Consider the following 19,870-nt stretch of genomic DNA (forward strand, 5'->3'; position numbering starts at 1 on the left):
CCATTTTGTTGCAGAAACCTTTTCTTTTTAGTTTGATGTAGTCCTACTAGTTTATTTTTGGGTTTATTCCCTTTGCTTTCGGTCACATTCGAAAAAATCCAAGACCAATGTCAAGGAACTTACTGTCTATATTTTCTTCTATGAGCTTTGTGGTTTCAGGTCTTAACATTCAAGTCTTCAATCCATTGTGAATTAATTTTTTTATGAATGGTGTAAGATAGAGGTCCAGTTTCGTTTTTTTGTATATGGTTCTACTGTCTTCCTCATACCATTTATTGAAGAAAATATCCTTTCCCCAGTGTATATTCTTCACTCTCTTGTCATAAATTTCTTCATGATGTGTGTGGGTTTACTTCTGAGGTCCCTATTATATTCCATTGATCTATGTGTCTGTTTTTATGCCAGTATCATAGTTTTTAATTCTATGGCTTTGTGATGTTGTCTGAAATCAGGAAATGTGATGCCTCCACCTTTGTTCTTTCTCAAAACCTTTTGGCTCTTCAGTGCTTTTTGTGGTTCCATACAAGTTTTAGGATTGTTTGCTGCATTTCTGTGAAGTATGCCATTGGAGTTTTGATAGGGATTATATTGAATCTGTAGATTGCTTTAGGCTTTGGAACATTATGACAATACTAATTCTTTCAGCTTATAAGCCTGGAATACCTTTCCATTTATTTGTGTCTTCTTCACTTCCATTCATTAATATCTTATAGTTTTCAGTTTATTTATTTGTTTTAAAATTTATCTCTTGGTGAAAACATTAAAATTATACACTCAATTGTAGATATTTAATTTGTAAATATTAAACAGATATAGATATTTAATTAGAATATGTTGCATCCCATAATCTATTCTCTAAACAATAGTAGAAGTAAATCAGATCATGACATTTCCTTGCCTAGAATCTGTCAATAGCTTCCTGTCATAGATAGAATAAAGTTAAGAACTCTGTACCTTGGCTTATGAGCCCTCCATTAATGCTTTTCAACCTTGGCTGCCTATTAGAACCACCCAAGGAACTCTGAAAAACTTCCAGTGTCCAGGTCCTATCACCAGACTGTCTGAAGTAACTGGTTAGAATTTTTGACAAAAGCTGGTTGGTAATTCTACAGGCAGCCAGGGTTGAGAACCACTGCCCAGGGTTGGGAGGCCTGCCTCTCGAGCCTTCTCTCTCCCTGCTGGATGACCCTTTGCTGATTATGCTTCAGCCTCACTGGGTACTTTCAGTCCCTTAAATCTGGCTAGCTTCTGCTTTTGGGCTTTTGGACAGGCTGTTGCCTAAGCCTCAAATACTCTAACCTCCAATGTTTGCATGGCCTCTCGTTTGTCAAATTACAACCTAAATATACTGAGAGAAAGCATCCATGGCCCACCAAGTCTTTAGCTATCACATTCCCCAATATTTTCTGTATAGCATTGACCCGCTACGTGATCCTTTTTCTTAGTCATGTCTCCTCCCTCTCTTCCTTCCTTCTTGTCCTCTGTCTCCTTTCCTTTGTCTGTTTTTGTTCTCTTCCCTCTGTAATGTAGAGATCGTGTTTATCTCTTCCACTGCTGTATCCTCAACACCTGGAACAGTGGCTTAATGAGCAGATAAATAATTTTGAAAAATTTACATTATTTTTAAAAGACCAGCTCAAATCTGACCTTTGTCAACTTTTCTTTGCATAGCTTCCTTCCATATTACCTTTTCTTTAAATCCTAGAACAAGAATTTCTTCTGTCATATAGCATTGTCACATGATTTCTATTGGGTGTCCTGAGCTGTTAACTTAGACTTATTGTTAAATGTTGATGTATTTGTATTTTTTTTCTTTATTTGTTCCTAATCCAGCTGTTATTTATCAAGTACCCACTAGGTGCCACACATCTCATTTAATTCTAAAGATATTTTCCTCACAGCATCCATTTATTGTATTATAAGGAAGTGGCAGATTTGGTGTCGAAACCCTGCTTTGCTTCTACTGTACCTGCTATTTCCATGTGGCTGACCAGAAGGGTTTTGAGCCTGGCTAAATGAGGCCAAATACCATATCTGTTCTTTTTACTGAATACTGAACTGCTTATTCATACTTAACAATGCCCTTGATTTTATATATTATCACTTCCTTTTAAAAAGACAGATATCATTGCAAATATTTAAGCAGAATTGATTGTAATTTTCTCACGTGTTCTTCTAATAACGTCATATGCTTGTGATAAAATGCAGCAGAGTTTGTGCTACCATTTGAATAAAATGTGATTCTTTAGTTTGTGTGTTGCTGGGGTTCCATTCAGTGATACCTGCTATTTACCTTTCTTTTTGAAAGGCTTCTCACCTTCTTTTATATACTTTGTTGTCCATGAACATTTCTGCACAAGCTTTAATAAGTTGGCTTATTACAATATTGCTATCCTTAGGTTGTGGCTTTTGTTGTGGGCAATAGAATCCATCCTGACCATCTAATACTGAAAGGGTCTTATCACTGGGTGTTAAGTAGCTTACAGAATTTCTGGGAGAGATGGGGAATAGTGTGTAGATTTTGTCAGTTAGAAATGACAGAGCCAAGAGAGTTTCAGCTGTGGCTGTTCTAAAAGAACAAGTCCCTTGAAGCTGGCTGCCACCTCACTCTCATTGCTCACTGACACTTTTTTCCGTTCCCAGTTGTGTGTATGTGAGAATACTTAGAGAACCTGGGTCACCTACAGAACTTCAGTTGCAAAGCATCTAAGAAATAATGTTTCTAGTTTCCTAACCTCTATAGTATCAGAAGGGTGTTTGATTGGGTATCTTCACTGAGTACATAGGACATTTTTTTTTACACTGACCTTGACTTATGTTTTATTTTGCAACTTTATTAAGATCTGCTTTTGTTGGGTCAGTTGTTAGTGAAACAGTGGGTTTGACTTTTGGTTAGCTTTAGTAAAAAGAATTTTGTTCTGTGTTCATAGAATGAGTCTTTAGTCAAAGCAGATCATCTTGAATAGAACCCATTGGTTATAATGAAGAGAGTTATAAATGGTTCAAAATCAGCTTTTTCCCATCTGTAGCAGAGTCACTTAAGGCAATCATGTTAGGCTCGTAAGGCCATCATTGTATACATCATTGTATACATAAAGGAAGCACTGTATATATAAAGGAAGCATTTTTTTATACGGGTGGCAGGTTAAAAATAGTTCTTTATGAGAAGAATGTGGAGGAGAAGCATGGAAGAGTTTACAGATAATTTTATAATATGTAAAATGAGAAGCTTCTTTAAGATCAAACATAAATGACACTGAGGAATGTTGGCAGCATGCCTTACATTCTGTTCACGGAGCATGCTTAGACTGTAAATAATGGCTTCATTTCTATTCTGGGACCTAAAAATTATTAACATTCTGTGTTTATACAATATTTATGCAGTATTCTGCTGCTAATAGGTATGGACATAATTAATCCCTTATTTCAAAATTGATGGCTTACACCAGTTAGCCTTGGTGTATTCCTTGATTCACTTAAATCCCAGATTTTCTTAGTATTTATGATCTACTGGCAGGATATTTTTTGGCAGGATATTTTTGCTTATTTGAGCAAAACTTGTTTGAGATAGACCTGGAAAGCCCACAGAATGTCAGCTAGTTTCTTTTGGGAGAAAAAAAAGTCATTAATAATACCTACATATCCAAAAAAAATTAAATGCCCACAGTGTATATTTTTATTTCAGAATTAAGAAGAAAGTGAAGGATCTTTTAATCTTTTACACATGCATACAAACATATTTTTAAACGACAATGGAAACTACCTATATTTGGGGGCATTTTGGAGAGTGGTCGTACCATACTCACTACTTTCTCACTCTTCTCAAAGAACTTGATAAATAGTGTTCGTGGAGGTCAGCCTGAGAGGTGTGTAATTGGTACATTCCTATATTGACTCTACCATACATCCACGTACTGATTCATCCAAACTAGCTCTTTCACTGTTGAATTTCATTTACTGAAATTTGTTGCTCTGTTTGTTATAATAATACCTTTGAGGACAACCCAGCTCCTCTGCTTATTAGCATGTGTTCTTGTTTGGGTAAGCAGACCTCTTAAGTTATCTCATCTGCAAAATGAAGGCAATAATTATACTTATCTCTTAGAGTTATAAGGATTACATGAGTTAATTTATATAAAGTACTTGGCACTTAGTGAGCTCTCCATAAGTATTAATGGCTATAATTATTGTTACTATTTTTAACTCCTTAACACACTGTACTTTATATGATGACCTGACCCATGGAACAAATTTTTCTCTATATCATCATCAAAAAGTATAGTGCTGCATTTTTTTTTTTTTTTGGTGTCAGTGCTGTGGTTGTTGCGACTTACATAACTTTTTTATTTCTCTCTTTTTTTGTGTGTTAGATTTAAAAAGATTAGATTCACATTTTAAATTCTTCTAATACGTTTTTTGTGTATTATCTTTACTTTTCTTCATTTCATCTTCCCTTGTTTAGTTTTCTTTATTCACTTATTTCAAATTTTATAACATTGTATTATACATATTTTTGTAAGCCAACTAAAGTACTTCCTGAAATTTTTCTGGGTTCATATATGTGGTGGAAATGCATATGTTTACATACTTTATATAGTTTTTGATATCCTCCATTTACTATAATAATAAAAATTGTCCACCAGAAAAATTATATATGCTTTATGCTGTAAAATTTTACTTTCTTATTAATATTTATATTTAAAGAGATGTAGTTCAGATTTCTTTATATATACTAAAAACTCACTGTAATATTTTCATTTATCTTTCTGAATGATACTATGCCTTAGAAAACGAATCCTAGTCTTATTCTAGTCCCTTGACACACAAGGGACTTATTGAACTTATTTCATAAAACTAATGACTTACATCCAAGTTTCGCAAGGAAATGTCAGAAAAATTAACGTATATCATTCAAAGGTACTAAGAACCTGCAAGGTATACAATGGCTTTAGGGTTCAGATCTATGTTTTCTGATACATTTCACGCAGCCATGCTTCTCATTTTAATAGGACTTTTTTTTTTCAGTAGAGTTCCTCCTTTGCAAATCAAAAGAGCAAAATTGCAAAAAATGAAAATAAAACAGTAAAATAAAATTCCAAATGACACTGAATTTTAAGAGATATCTGGATATTTTCCAGGGATCTGAATGAGAAGGTGAGGTGTTCAAGATTAGACAATGGTAGCTGTAAAGGAACTGGATTTCATGTCCTGTTGTTTTAAAATTTTTAAGGAAATACAGAAAGAGGAAATGGTTTGGGCTCTATGATATCATTAGTACTATTTTTATTCTCTTAAGTTCAAAAGCTTCAGGGATAAGAAAAATATATGCAAAAATTGGGACATTCATCTTTTTTGAATTTAATTGGCGTACTTTCAAAATAATCATATGGATTAAGCACACTCTTTTAAATTTTTCCTTCTCCTTGCTTTAAGGATGCATGTGTAGGCAGGAAGAGTAAAGACATGATATATTTTTAACAGTTTCATAATACAGTATATGTTTAAATAAATACAGATGTTACAACAGTTTTATAGTACTAAAATCCAAATATTCTATAGATGGAAATGCTATTACTTTATTTTAAAGATTAGCTTATTATGAAATTAATTCATATAACTGACCCATTCAGACTATACTGAAAAAATTTTGTCAATAATTAGGTTTGATTAGGTTCAGTTGCACAAAAGTTCAGTTTCATTTTGGTATTCTTACACTGTCTCACAATCAAAAATAATTTCTGATTTTAATTAATATTATGGAAAGTGGAGGGTAATTATCTCTTTAAGGAAAAGCTGGAATCTTCATCTTTTCTCCAAGTACAGGATTTTAATTATGAAAGCTAGCAACTTGTATTATTAAAGGGAATGCTTCTTTCTTTTTCTCAGGAGGGTTTTTATTTTATTTTTTTTTTTTTTTTTTTTTTTTTTTAATTTTTATTTATTTACTTATGATAGTCACAGAGAGAGAGAAAGGCAGAGACACAGGCAGAGGGAGAAGCAGGCTCCATGCATCAGGAGCCTGATATGGGATTCGATCCCAGGTCTCCAGGATCGCACCCTGGGCCAAAGGCAGGCGCCAAACCGCTGCGCCACCCAGGGATCCCAATTTTAATGTGAAGACATACTAGAAGTGAAGAATGGCTCTTTTTTGCCATGATAGTATGAGAGAGTTTAGGTGGTAAAACTGGATTGAGTTAGTCTTCTAAGAAATGCCAAGTGTTTTCCATTTTTTACTCCTGCGAGGATTGAAGAAAGGGAGAATATTTCTGGTCTGTAGTTGTGGTTGGCGTTAGCAGCGCTGGCGATCTGTTAGTTCTTGTATAGCAACAAATAATCATGCTTCGCTTCAGTCAGAAGAAGGGAGGCTCTAGCTGCTAGGTTGGAAAAGGAGCCCTGTGTACTGGTTGTCTTTTTCATCATTTTTACTAGTAAATATTGACTCATTTGAATGAAGCAACTATTGTAGACAGTGTGTGAATTAACAAGATATGCAAGTATTTTGGAATCATCACCAAATGAAGTACTGCTTTTCCATAGTGTGCACAGAACAGTGATTCAGGATGTCTTGGTATGAGAGTAAGGAATTTTCTCTGTTGAAATTAAAAAAAAAAATGTTGCCAGTTGCTAGCCTCAGCTCCTTACAAGTCCGAGCCTCTCATGCCAGAGTCGTATTCCTCATCTTTTTTTTTCCTGGGCCCACACAAGACTCAAGAGCTAAAATGGGTCAGGATACCATATATTTTCAATGTGAAGCTGGCATTTTCAAAATTAACACCCATCCATTTCTTTAAAATATGGTATCAGTGGGATGCTTTATTCATGTTACCTCCTCTCTGAATACCAGTAGGAATACCTAAAGGAAATAAGTTTTACTCTTTCTTCTTTTTTCTTCATTTTTTTCCACTTTTTAATTTGTAGTACTTTGTTATACATTCATATATCCTTGTGTAATCTTATAATTCCTACTAGAATAAGAGAGGGATATAAATAAATAGGATGACACAAAATTTCACATTGAGTTTATAATGTTTCTTTTTTAATGCAGTGTTTCCCTTCTGGGTGGCATTTAATTTATCATCTATGTAATTAATGTCTAATAAAGTACAAGTAGTAAGCCCCACGTTGAATCAATTGAACCCAGATCTTGGGCCTATGCTTATGTATTTTCCAAAAGTTCCCCCAGCTATTTCTGATATGTATCTTTGATTTAGAACTATTATGTTGAAGCATGTTTTCTGTTTTCTTTATTCTCTAGAACAATACATGATATAGCTCTATAATAAATATTTTTCTGAGATAATTAGTACCAAGAGTTTTAACTTTATCAATTTGTATATTAATTTATATTAATTTTTAAAGAGTTCTGTGTATTTGGTTGTTTTTCATAATTTAGTTATGAAAATGATCACAAACATTTATTTTGATTTGTCCTATTTTTCTTACACAGTGATAACCTTTCCTGTGCTTTTAGCTTTTTTTTTTTTTTTTTAAGGATTTTATTTGAGAGAGCATGAGCAGGGGGAGGGACAGAGGGAGTCTGGTCAGTGTAGACTCTGAGCAGGGAGCCTAATGTGGGGCTCGATCCCAGGACCCTGGGATCATGACCTGAGCCGAAGACAGATGCTTAACTGACTGAGCCATCCAGGCACCCCTCCTTTTCTCTCCTTATGCGGCATACCCATGAATAGGAATGAGTTCCTCCTCACCATAAACTATCTCAGTCAACACTGATAATGGTGCTCAATATGGTATTGACTATGGCATGTATCATTGGCAGCTAAGAATGCCATGCTCATATAGTTTGCATAGAATTTAAAATTCGTAGTTAAAAAAGTAAATAAAATTAACGAGTTAAGCCAAATTTTGATAATGTGTCAAAGCCAGACCTTTAAAGCTATGGGGACTTGGTGAGACTATTATTATTCTCAAGTGTCTTTATGATTCAACATAAGCGTATTCATACTTCCTAAGTCAGTACTTCCTTGATAGTGAGAAAATGGAAATAATTGAGACTTACATTTTAATCTTGATTTCAATGTAGATCTGTTGCCATTGTGAATATAAACAAATTTCTTAGTTTTCTGTCTTCTTAAAACTGGAATTGGATATCAAAGAATTTACAAAAGACTAAAATTTTCAATAAAATTGATTGCAGAAATTGAGATTTTGGTATAAGTTGCACAAAAGTTCTCTGAAGCCGATAATGGAAAACAAACTATTATTTTCATCATTAATACATGTAAGAAAAACCTGTTAGTATTATATGGAACCCCAAATATTTTAAAGTATATATTTTTATGCCACTGCTATTAATAGTTTGCTTAAATCTATTACACTGTTTTAGCACTAACACATTGTGTGTGTGCTTTAAAAAATTGCTTGTAACTGCTATGCTATTGTTTGCCAATTCCTGTACCTCAACTGATGACTGTCCTCCTCAGTTTCCTCCATTTTCAAACCTCTTCAAATATACTGAGTCATTGTGATGGGCACCTAGCATAACCTCTCAGGAGAATTCAGCTGCAAGAAAATGGAACAGGATTGATAAGCATCTCCCCCATTGAGTTTGTATGGCCTCTAATTCTTTTTTTTTCTTTTTTTTTTTAATGGCCTCTAATTCTTAAAAAGGAACTCACACATTTTGGTCCCAGCAAAAATAAAGCTGGCTGAATAAAACTACATTACTGTCAAGTGGCAGTGACTACCATCATGTGTATAAATTTCAAATGAACAATTAAAGGGAGGGGGAAAATGCTGAATAATAAGGAAGGGGGGAAGCCCTTCCTCTTGCTATATTATGTGGATGAGTAACAGGAAAAACCTCAAATGACCAAGAAAATTATTCTCTTTGGTGAATTGGAGAAGATGACTTTCTAGTTGTATGGAATGTATGCTCAGAGAGGTAACTATAAAGCTAAATAAACTACCATCCACAGGCGCCTGGGTGGCTCAGTCACTTAAATATCTGCCTACAGCTCAAGTCATGGTCTCAGGGTCCTGGGATGTAATTAAGGCATCAGATCCTGAGATCGAGCCCCTCATCAGGATCCTCGGCTGGCTGGCCTGCTTCTCCCTCTGTTCTCTGCTTGTGTTCTCTTTTGCTCTCTCTCTCTCTCTCTCTCCCCAATAAATAAATAAAGTCTTACAAAAAAACCCTACCATCCCTCTCTTAAAAATTAATTCTGCATTTTCTTTGGTGGTTGGTGGGGCTTGGTTTCAGGATATGACAGCACGTGACCTGCTCCAGCAGAGATACACTCTTCCCAATGGAGATACTGCTTGGCGGTCCTCACCCCTTGTGAATGCTGCCCTGGAAGGAAAGTTGGTCCTCTTGGATGGCATTCACCGGGTCAACGCGGGCACGCTTGCTGTATTGCAAAGGTTTGTATGAGTCATCCACACAAAAAAACACACCATGTAAACAGTAGGTGTGGAACTCTGTCAGTTTTTTCTAAACTGGGTCGTGTAGATCACGAGAAACTTATCTTCTGTTTCCAGCCAGAACAGCAGATATTTTTATAATCGTAAACACAACACAGTAAAACTTCAAATAATGAACATTTGGGGAAAAAAACACTGCCTGCCATAGCAAAATTCTCTGCGTAAGAGTTGGAAAAAGAAAACTTTTAGGTAGTAATTTTGAAAGACTTCGTACATGCTGATTGGTACACACAAGTAAGTCATACAGCTAACACTTCTTACAATTTGTCAGTTACAGCTTCACTGTGTTCAAACACCTTATGAATCATAGATCTAAATTATTGGTTGATCCTGTTGGAATTATTTTGAGAGAGAAAGTATATTTCCTTATATAAAATGGGTAATGGAGGGGTGCCAGGTGGCTCAGTTGGATAGGTGTCTGCCCTCAGCTCCAGTCATGATCTCAGGGTCCTGGGATTGAGCCCTGTGTCCAGCTCCCTGCTCAGCAGGGACTCTGCTTCTCCCTCTCTCTCTGCCCCTCCCTTTTGCTCATGCTCTCTCTCTCTCTCTCTCTCTCTCTAATAAATAAAATCTTAAAAAAATAAAATATGTAATGGATGATGATATTTTATATAGACTAAAAATCTCACTCTGTGTTTATAAACTCAAACATTTGTGTAATTGTTTCCTTATTTCAGTTTGGGTGGGGAAAGCAAGCCACTGCTTGTCAGGTTCTCAGCCTTGGAATCACCTTGTGGGAATGGGGCTTAAAAATCACTGATGCCTGAGCTCCATGTTCTCAAATTCAGATACAAGCGATCCAGGATGAGTCCTGTACACTGGCATTTTTAAACCCTTCCCAGAAGATTCTAATGTGCTGCCAAGATTAAGAACAACTTCAGTAACCATTTGTCTTATATTAGGTGTTTAATTTTCACAGCGATACCATGAGGTTGATATGACTGCCCTAATTTTATAAAAGAGAAAAGTGTAGAGAGATGGAGTAGTAGTTATCCTCTTCCCCAGTCATTCCTCTAATGAGGTACAGAGCTGGATTTGAACACAGATTTGACTGCCTCACTGCCCATGTTCCCAACCCCTGCATTTCTTTCTTTCTTTTTTTTTTTTTTTTATTCATGAGAGAGAGAGAGAGAGGCAGAGATGCAAGCAGAGGGAGAAGCAGGCTCCATGCAGGAAGCCTGACATGGGACTTGATCCCGGGTCTCCAGGATCACACCCTGGGCTGAAGGCAGGCGCTAAACCACTGAGCCACCTGGGGATCCCCCAACCCCTGCATTATACAGTCTTCCCTCTCCTCAGTGCATACTGAGTAGAGGTCATGGTGGGGGGACTGTAATGTGGGCATAAGGAGACTCAGCGGTTGGTGTAAAATCTAGATATAGTGCTATTTGAGCCCTCTGACATCTGGAAGACAATGTTCTCTGTGCTGTGGATGGTCAGGTCACCATCATGGTTGGTATATGAAATAGCACCAGTTATTTCATTATAACAATTTTTGATATGTTAAAACCTTTAATTCCAGAAACAGAAATGTGTTGGTAATATTCTCCCTTAAGGAGTTACAATAGACTCAGAGTATGTACCACCTGCCTTGTTGATTTAATATGCACCTCATGGTTATACTGAGTCACTCATTCAGCTACTTCTTTTCATCTCCTTCCTCCTTCCCGTTTCCAGCTCCTCTTCAATCCTCCTCCTCACTGTCCACATCTAGTAACCATGACTACTGCTCTCCAGGATAGACACCAGTAGTTTTGCCAAGTATAATAGCACCGGCCAGCTTGAAATTTCAACAGATGCATCAAACAAAATTGTTAGACTCAATTGTAATAATAGACAGGATTAAAATGTGAACTGATTCTACCTCTAGTGACTTCAGCCTTCAAGACAGATGAATTTGTTCCCTGACTTTCCTCTCTCCCTTAGGTTGATCCACGATCGGGAGCTAAGCCTCTATGATGGCTCCAGGCTGCTGAGAGAAGACAGGTACATGCGTTTAAAGGAAGAGCTGCAACTGTCTGACGAGCAGCTACAGAAGAGGTAATGTTGGGTGCATTGTCCTCATTCTTGTTGTCAGGTGTGCCTTCTTTTTATTCTTCTAAACCTAGGGTCAAGCCGAGCAAACTTTAAATCATTTAATAAGTTGGCATCCTGAGCATGCTCATAATCTGGCATTTCTTACAACTTGAGTTTGTCGTCCAAGACGTGCTCTATACTCTAAGCCTTACTTTTGTTTCTGTTTCAACACTTCACAAGAACATTAACTCTGAGAAGGTAATCTTCCCTTTATTGTCCTAGCAACTCGGTTTTGGCCCTATACTTTGTATCCCTTCAGGAAAAAAAAAAAAAACCCTCATAGTTCTCATAATTTACCGGGCCCTCCCTCCTAGGAAGTGATCACTTATTACTGAGGTAAAACCACCTGACGCAGGATTACCTTTTGTGGCTTATTTACTTATTCCTACCAAAAATGTCCCAACCAAATGTTATGCAGGAGGCTTGATTGCATCCCAGATCAGGAAATAAAATGGAAACAGCTAGAAAAGATACTTTGTGACAATTGGGAAAGTTTAAATATGGACTATGTACACTACATGATATTGAGTAAAAATTCATAGGTATCATAATGGTATTCAGGTTTTGAAGGAGAATATTCCTTCATTCCTAGGAGATGTGCACTGAGTTAAGGGGTAATGTAAAAAGAGATCAACAACTTCTTTCCAGATGATTCATGGTGAAAAAAAAAGATATGTATGTGTGTGTACATGTATACAATACACAGAAAGAGAGAAAGAGCAAGTGAGAATGAGAACGCAAGGTGGTAAAATCTCAATAATTGGGGAAATCTAGGTAAAGGATATATGGGTATTCATATTCTATTCTTTCAAATTTTCAATGTGTTTGAAAAATTGCAAAATATTTCTTCTAGCTACATACTACTTTCCTTTGAGGACGTTTGGAATATATGTTTTCTGTCTCCTTACATTTTCATAGATATTTTGACATAATTAGAGATTGTTAACTTGGCAAATACCTAGTCACCTAATTGAATCTTATTTAATTGAAGCTTCTCCTCCCCACAAAGGGCTTGCTGACGTATTTTAAACATTAAAATTTTACAAATGATAATTATGTGTATTTCTTACTGTGTTTATGGTTTATGGAAAGTTTTGTTTAAAAATTTCCTTGGAAAAAAAAATTTAAAAAAAAATAAATAAAAAAGAAAAAAAAAATAAAAAAAAAATAAAAATTTCCTTGGAATTTTTTTATAGAAAGGAAATATTAAATTCCTTACATCTCTGTATAAGTTATTTAAAAATTCACTTAATTATACACAGCTATTTATGCTTCTGGGATACACATCATCAAATTCCTCTAGCCCAGTAAACAGTTTGGTTGATTGTCTAGGGAGGGAAGTTCTAAAGATCCTTCTCACTTCATACCTTTAATTTATAACAGTCAGCTTTTGTACAGTATTTGAATATGAACCACCACCCATCAGGGAACAGTTTATGTTTTCAGGGAGATGAATCAAAGCAGTTAGGCAGTAGCTCTCAGCAAGCCTCCTTGTCAGGCTCTTTTGGACTTCAGGAGCATTGTATTTGTAGTCAGATGTCCAGGAAATGACAGCCCCTCTTCCCTGAGAAGCACCCAAGTTCTCCCTAATAGTCACAAGAGGTTTTACAAATGAAAACAATTTCAGGAACAGAGTGGCCCTAAGCATCGTGTTGCAATTTTGGCTTACATTGGTTAGTAGTACCTCCTCCTCAAAGTGTTCCATCTTCATCACTATTGAAATTCATCACTCCCATGAATACAAACCAGGCTCAGTTAGTTCTGTTTCTAGAAGTCATTCCGAGTAGATGGAAACGAGTAGTAAGGGCATTGCTTGGTTTCCTTCACTTATTTTTTATTTTCGTTTGAATTTTGTATCATTGTTAAACGTGCATGAAACTTGGGCCAGATAGCTTTTTCAAGGCTTTTTGTGAAACATACCAGTCCTCTGTCATCTGTCCTCAGACACTTTCCCATTTCCCACAGCCCGGACACTACTTTCAGCTTCAAGCTATTTTTTTCAGGTACTTACCTCCTTATCACTAAATAATATACTTTTTTTTTTTTAAAGGATAGTTGACATATAATGCTTAGTTGTCATATAATGCTTAGTTTCAGGTGTACAGTAGTGATTCAACAAGTTTATACATTATGCTATGCTCACCACAAGTGTAGCTACCCTGCCCCCATACATCACATTACTATATCATAATATGCTTTCATTGATATTTCTTGATTTATCTTTCAATGTTAGGAATTATTGGTTTCTTACTATGCAGAATTAAAGTTTAGCTCTTTTTATCATCCTTCTTCCCACTACATAAACATACATCCCATCTCTCATTCTTCCTGAGTAGTCATGGAATAATTTTCTTTAGAACTTCACTCAATGTCCACATGATGATCACAGCATAAGGACTGTACAGTAGCTGAGACATTTGGTAAACTACAGTCGTTTTTCCTTTCTTAACATACGTTTTGTTTTTTGTAAAGTTAGTGATTGCATACATATGAAGAGAGGCAGATACAGAGATAAATAATTATAATGCATCTTTTAAATGTTAGAACAGAGATCTCTGCAGTAATGCTATGGGAACACAGAAGAGAAAGTGACCCTGTTTTCTGTGTATTTATCACTTTTTTACCCCAGACACTTCCCTTCTTGTCTAAATCTCCTCTCAGCATGTTCAGGCACATCAGGCTTTTATCAGTTTCATCTTTGCCCCATAGAAACATTCCAGCCAGCCCTGCTCTGGACCTGCTGCCCTTCATATTTGTAGCACACATGTCATGCTAGATCTCTGTCTACTCCGACTTTCCCATTTCCTCTGATCTCTGTTTCTGCATCTTTCATCAGGTTAGATGTTGAACCTATTGGACTGAAATTCTAATTTTCTGTTCTTTCTTACGTTCTGTCAATTTGTCAGGTCTTCACTGACTTCTCAGAGGCAAGATGTCTTAACAGTTGATTCTTCTCTGTCTGAAATATTTCTACCAGTTGAAAGCCTAATTCCTTTCCTTATTAGTATTCCTCCTTCTTTTGCCTGAGAAACACACTCTTTTCTTATGATTGTACACAGATTTTTCTCTATTTTGTTGCTAAACAGTCATGTTATAGAATCTGCTTTACTCTGATTGTTAGTAAATTTATCTTTTCCTGGCTAAATCTGATTTAATTTTGTGGCCTATTTTTGGCTTTCCAAGAATAAATATATTTTCTTTTAGGGTTATAATATGTTATATTAGGGAAGAATAGAGTAAGTTTATGACAGTTGACAGTATCTCTTTCAGTGCTGTGTTTATTAGTTGAGAGCTGATGGCTTACCCAAAAGGACATAGCTTAGCATAAAGTGGGAAATGTGTAATCCTTGAGGAAGTTAATTTATTTCTTGAGTTGTTCTTATAATATGACCAACTGTCATGCATGGGTTGATCCTATGTGCTCTGCATATCTAATAGGTCACTCTTGGCATTAGCATTTGAACTATAAATTAGGAACCCATCATCTGAATCACCTATCCTTTCATTTCTCTCCCTAAGCACAGAATTGAAGTTCAGTGAAATGATTATTGTTCCTGATAGTCTTTAAAGAAACTCAGCTATTAATGCTTTGTTTCCTTGGGGAATTTTGAGATAGAGGGAAAAGTCAAAGTTAGAATGAAAGGAAAGAAGATTTAAGAGCTTCTTGGCCTCTAGACCCAGTTTAGTAAATTTCAATATGTTTGTTTTCAGATAGGACCGGTTCTCATATTTATGTCTAGCAGGACTTCTTTAGTGACAAGTAACAAAAAAAACCCAAAAAAACAAAAAAAAAAAAAATCAAACTGTTGCAAAAAGGAATTTATGGGCATTTCATGTAGTCAAAGGAGAGGCAAGGATGCAGTTGGACCTCAGGAATTAACTGGGATTTAGGACTTTACTGTTGCAGGGTATTGTTGCTCTGTACTTCATCTCTTTGTCTTGAATGTCACAATTCCTGACCCATAGTTGATCACTTAGTAAATGTTTTTGAACGAGTGAATAACTCTTAACCTAGTACAGATTCTAGGAAACTCAAGGTAAAAGTAATTCTGGTAATCTAGTTTTAGAAGACCTTCTGAGCTAGCAGTGTTAACTTTTTTTGAATCTACTAACAGGAATACTTTGCCTTTTATGACAAGTCTGATAACCACAGGATCTCAAATTTAATAGCTACTATTAGTGGACTACAGTGCCTTTCAACTTCATACTGTGAAGCCTAGTTTCTAAACAATTATATTTGACTCCTTTACTGACCTTCATTGTATTCTAATTCTTGACCAAGTTCATTTATCTTCATCAGAATGCTCTACAGGCATTCTTTGCAGGTAATTACACAGCTAATGTGCCCTTAGATCTGGCATCAGAAGTGTTAGCAACTTTCCTTCTCTTGTTGCATGACACCAAGAATACAGTGGACATGGTGATTTGAAGTAGCATGATGGCCACACACACTAGACACCATGCCTGCATTTCTCACAGGAAATAAGGACCAAAATAGAACTGTTTCCTTTGATGAGAAAAACTTCTTTGGGGAAAGGGGGAGTACAAATACTATAGGCTGCTAAATGTGTTCCTTCCTGCTGTTGGTCAGAGCATAGATGAAGGGGCTGAGTTTCTGTGCATTACTAATAGTTTATTTTACCAAGAAAGGGCTATGGTTGCCTCAGGAGAGCGATAAAGATTAGTGGCCTAGTCTCAGTTATATAATTATATATGCTCTGATATTTTTCCTTTTTATTGAATATTTTATTTGTACTGATTGTGATCGAACCTTGAAAACAGTTTATAATCTTCCAGTTTTTCTTGATCAGTGGTGAACCATAACTGGACATTGGGTGTAATCCTTGCTTGATTAGCTTCTCCAGACCCTTTTGTTCTTACTCCCATGCTTGAAGATAGGTAGGATCTGAGCATTTTCTTCTGCCTCCCCAGAAACCTCAGCATCTCTTTGTTGGCAAATTAAGCCATGTCAATTTTTAACAAAATTCAAGATAGATCAAGGATTTTATGCCCAGTTTGATTCTTAAAGAGTCTTAAGCAAATTCTGATTTTGAAAAATAACCATTTTTTATAGTCAGGGAAAAGTTCTAAACTCTGTGTCTGTGAAGAGTCTAATTATTATTGTGTTTGGGTTTTGTCTTTTTTGTTTAAGATTTATTTTTTATTTTAGAGAGAGAGAGAGCATGAGCTGGGGGGAATGGCAGAGGAATAAGGAGAGAGCGAATATCACGCGGACTCTCTGCTTGAGCACAAAGCCTGACTCAGGGCTCTATCCCATGACCCTGAGATCATGACCTGAGCAGAAACCTGAGCAGAAACCAAGAGTCGGACACTTAACCAACTGAGCCACCCAGGAGCCCTGTATTTTTGATATAGAGGATGTACCTTCTCTAACATATTCATTCAAGACCAGACCTAGACTAGCTGCTCTTCTTTTGAGTGGAAAGCCATTATTCCCAGTTCTTATCAATTACCTTTCTTTTGTCCTTCCCATCAAAGGTCTTTAAAAAGTTTCTTATAATGATGGCTCTTAACAACAACAATACATTTATTTAGTTTTTAGCATCTGCTCTCTCCCAAGTATCACTCTAGACCTTTTATGGTATAAAGATGAGTAAGAAATGCATCTGTGCAGTTTGCTACGTGGCACAGGAAAAACAGGTGAAATGTGGGCTGTGTGCGGAAAGGCATACCCTGTAGGTTCAGAATGGGAACACTGTAGTATAAAGACCATTTATAAAGTCTTTTTCTGGCTTATGATTAATGTCTTTTAAAATTTTTCTGTGTCATTTCCTTAATATACACATTTGCCAAAAATTACCATCTAAGTTCCTTCAAAAGATTGGACTTTACTGAAGTCTTTCTTCTTTAATTAGTAGCATTTTTGAGGTATAATAAGATATCGTAAACTAAATATTTAAAGTGTACAGTTTCACAATTTTTGATATTCGTATATACTTCTGAAACTATCTCCACAGTCGAGTTAATGAGTATGTCTATGACCACCCCTCCAGTGTCCTCAGACCCCTTTGTAATCCCTCTCTTGACCCTTGTCACCCTCCTCTTCCACTTCTAGGAATCTACTTCCAGTCACTTGATATATCTTGTATTTTCTAGAACTTAATATAAATGTGATCACACAGTATATACTCTTTTTGATCTGGCTCCTTTCATGTTGTTATGTGTATCAAGAATTCATTCCTTTTTACTGCTGAGATGCAGTGGAGAGCACTTTACTTTCTAAAACATGTTTATGTCCCCAAACAAACATATTGACCTCAATACTTTTATTTTTGAAGTCTTTTTTTTTTTTTAAAGATTTTATTTATTTATTTATTAGAGATTGAGAGAGAGAGAGTGAGCATGAGCCAGGGGGAGAGGCAGAGGGAGCAGCAGACTCCTCTCAGAGCAGGGAACCCAACATGAGACTGATCCAGGAACCCTGTGATCATGACCGGAGCCAAAGGCAGACACTTAACTGACTGAGCCGCCCAGGCACCTCTGAAATCTTTTTTTAAAAAGGGCATTTGGGGGCAGCCTGGGTAACTCAGCGGTTTAGCGCCACCTTCGGCCCAGGGCCTGATCCTGGAGACCCCGGATGGAGTCCCACATCAGGCTCCCTGCATGGAGCGGGCTTCTCCCTCTGCCTGTGTCTCTGCCTCTCTCTTTCTCTCTCTGTGTCTCTCGTGAATAAAATCTTTAAAAAATAAAAAATAAAAATAAAAAGGGCATTTTGCCTTTTTAATCTAACTTTTATGAAATATTTACTTATCTGAAGTTAAGCCATACCTTAGTTTCATTTGTTATTATTGTTGTTAAATTTAGTAAAATTAAAGTTAACCTTGGTTTTGACTTTCAATTGTGCTTGTTTCCTAATTCTCCACTATTTACCACTTATCCAGCCTTTGTATTACACGGCGGTTATGTTAACTCACCTGGAAGTAGATGGCAGATCCTCAGGAGTTCTCTGTTGTCCAACTTTCAGACATGGAAATCCTATCATTATCAGGAAATGATTTTCCATATGACCTATTTATGTGTAAGGAAGCCTTTGGGGGAGACTTAGCAGCACAACAGGTCCTTATCCTGTTATTCAGTAGTTTGCTGGCTGAGTTTGCTGGCTTCATAGTCAGTGTACATTTCTCTGCCTGACACATCCAGCTGCTGTCTCAGAAAGTGCCCTCTTTAAATTGGTGCAGCTTACTCACGTACCCTTGCTAGAGTCAGTACCAAAAAGCAAGCCACAGGCAGTGTATATCCTAAGCAGCGATCATCACCTACTTAAACTCAAACCACCTAGTTTGCTCTCATGTTGCTTGTTCTCCTATTAATTACTCTTCTAGTCCTAAATTTACAGCTCAGCTGTGATACCTGCTTCCTGATCTTTTGGTTTAAGGATATAAATTGGACTTCCTCTTTTGGCTTACGTATTGGATTTTGGCTTTGTTTATTCCCTGATTTAGTATCCCTCATGATCTTGAGTAAGAAACTACATCTGCAGATTTAATTTTGTGTAGTCAAGTCACAACAAAGCAGCTCTGTCTCCCACCTTCTTTTGTCCCAACTAGGAAAGAGGAGGATCAAGGATGAATCCAACATCTGTTGTTAGGCCATGGAACTTAGTTTTCTGGAATATGGCAAACCACTTGGCAGAAGTGGAAAATGGGATAACCTTCCCGTTTTAGCTTTTAGATCACAGAATTTTCTGCGTCTAGATTCCCTTGTGTGACTATCTAATTGCTGGCAGTCCTCAGTGATCATGCTATCCCCAGGACTTTCAGACACTGCTCAAGTTGTTATTCTTTCCTGTTTTCCCAGAACAACTCCTTTGGACAGATCATTCCCATGCCCTGCTTGAATATCTGTAAATAAGGATTTCTTTTTTTCCTACCTAGAGAAATGAAATGATATCTGGTAGCTTTTATGAAAACTTGTAGACTTTTCATGTGACCATTTCTAAAAACTGCTTTACCCTGGTTTACAAATTATGATGTGGCCTCTAAAACTACAGATCATGTAGTTAGGGACTCGGTGGACCTACCTGTTGTATTGGGGAGGGGGGGCATTTTCTTACCTCGGCTCTTCAGAGTACTTATCTGGTTCTCGCCACACATGTCCTACCTCCTAATATTCTAGCTGCCTACTCACTTAACTATAGGGCTCTATTGTAATAGTAATGGCAATGAATAGTCCATTTCTGGGGAAATGCCAGTTATGTGCCTGTATTTTTGTTTTTGTGAAGATCTCCACAGGTGTTTTTGCTTTTATCTCTTCTTTCTCATAGCAAGGGTGATATTACCCTTTAAAGTTTTATTTCCAAAAAAAAAAAAAGTTTTATTTCCACTGGGGTTTA

General features: G+C 36.5%; 1 protein-coding gene across 2 annotated transcripts in view; it reads left to right on the forward strand.

Annotated features, from left to right (window-relative positions):
- The window catches only part of VWA8 (von Willebrand factor A domain containing 8), a 354,557-nt gene that overhangs the window by 107,075 nt on the left and 227,612 nt on the right, over window positions 1-19,870 (forward strand). For both annotated transcript variants that reach the window (XM_035704343.2, XM_049099336.1), the window contains 2 exons: window positions 9,221-9,381; window positions 11,368-11,481. In XM_035704343.2, coding sequence (XP_035560236.1) covers window positions 9,221-9,381; window positions 11,368-11,481 — 275 coding nt within the window. The remainder of the gene's footprint in view (window positions 1-9,220; window positions 9,382-11,367; window positions 11,482-19,870) is intronic.

Source organism: Canis lupus, chromosome 22 (assembly GCF_003254725.2).
Source record: "Canis lupus dingo isolate Sandy chromosome 22, ASM325472v2, whole genome shotgun sequence".
Lineage (NCBI taxonomy): Eukaryota > Metazoa > Chordata > Mammalia > Carnivora > Canidae > Canis > Canis lupus.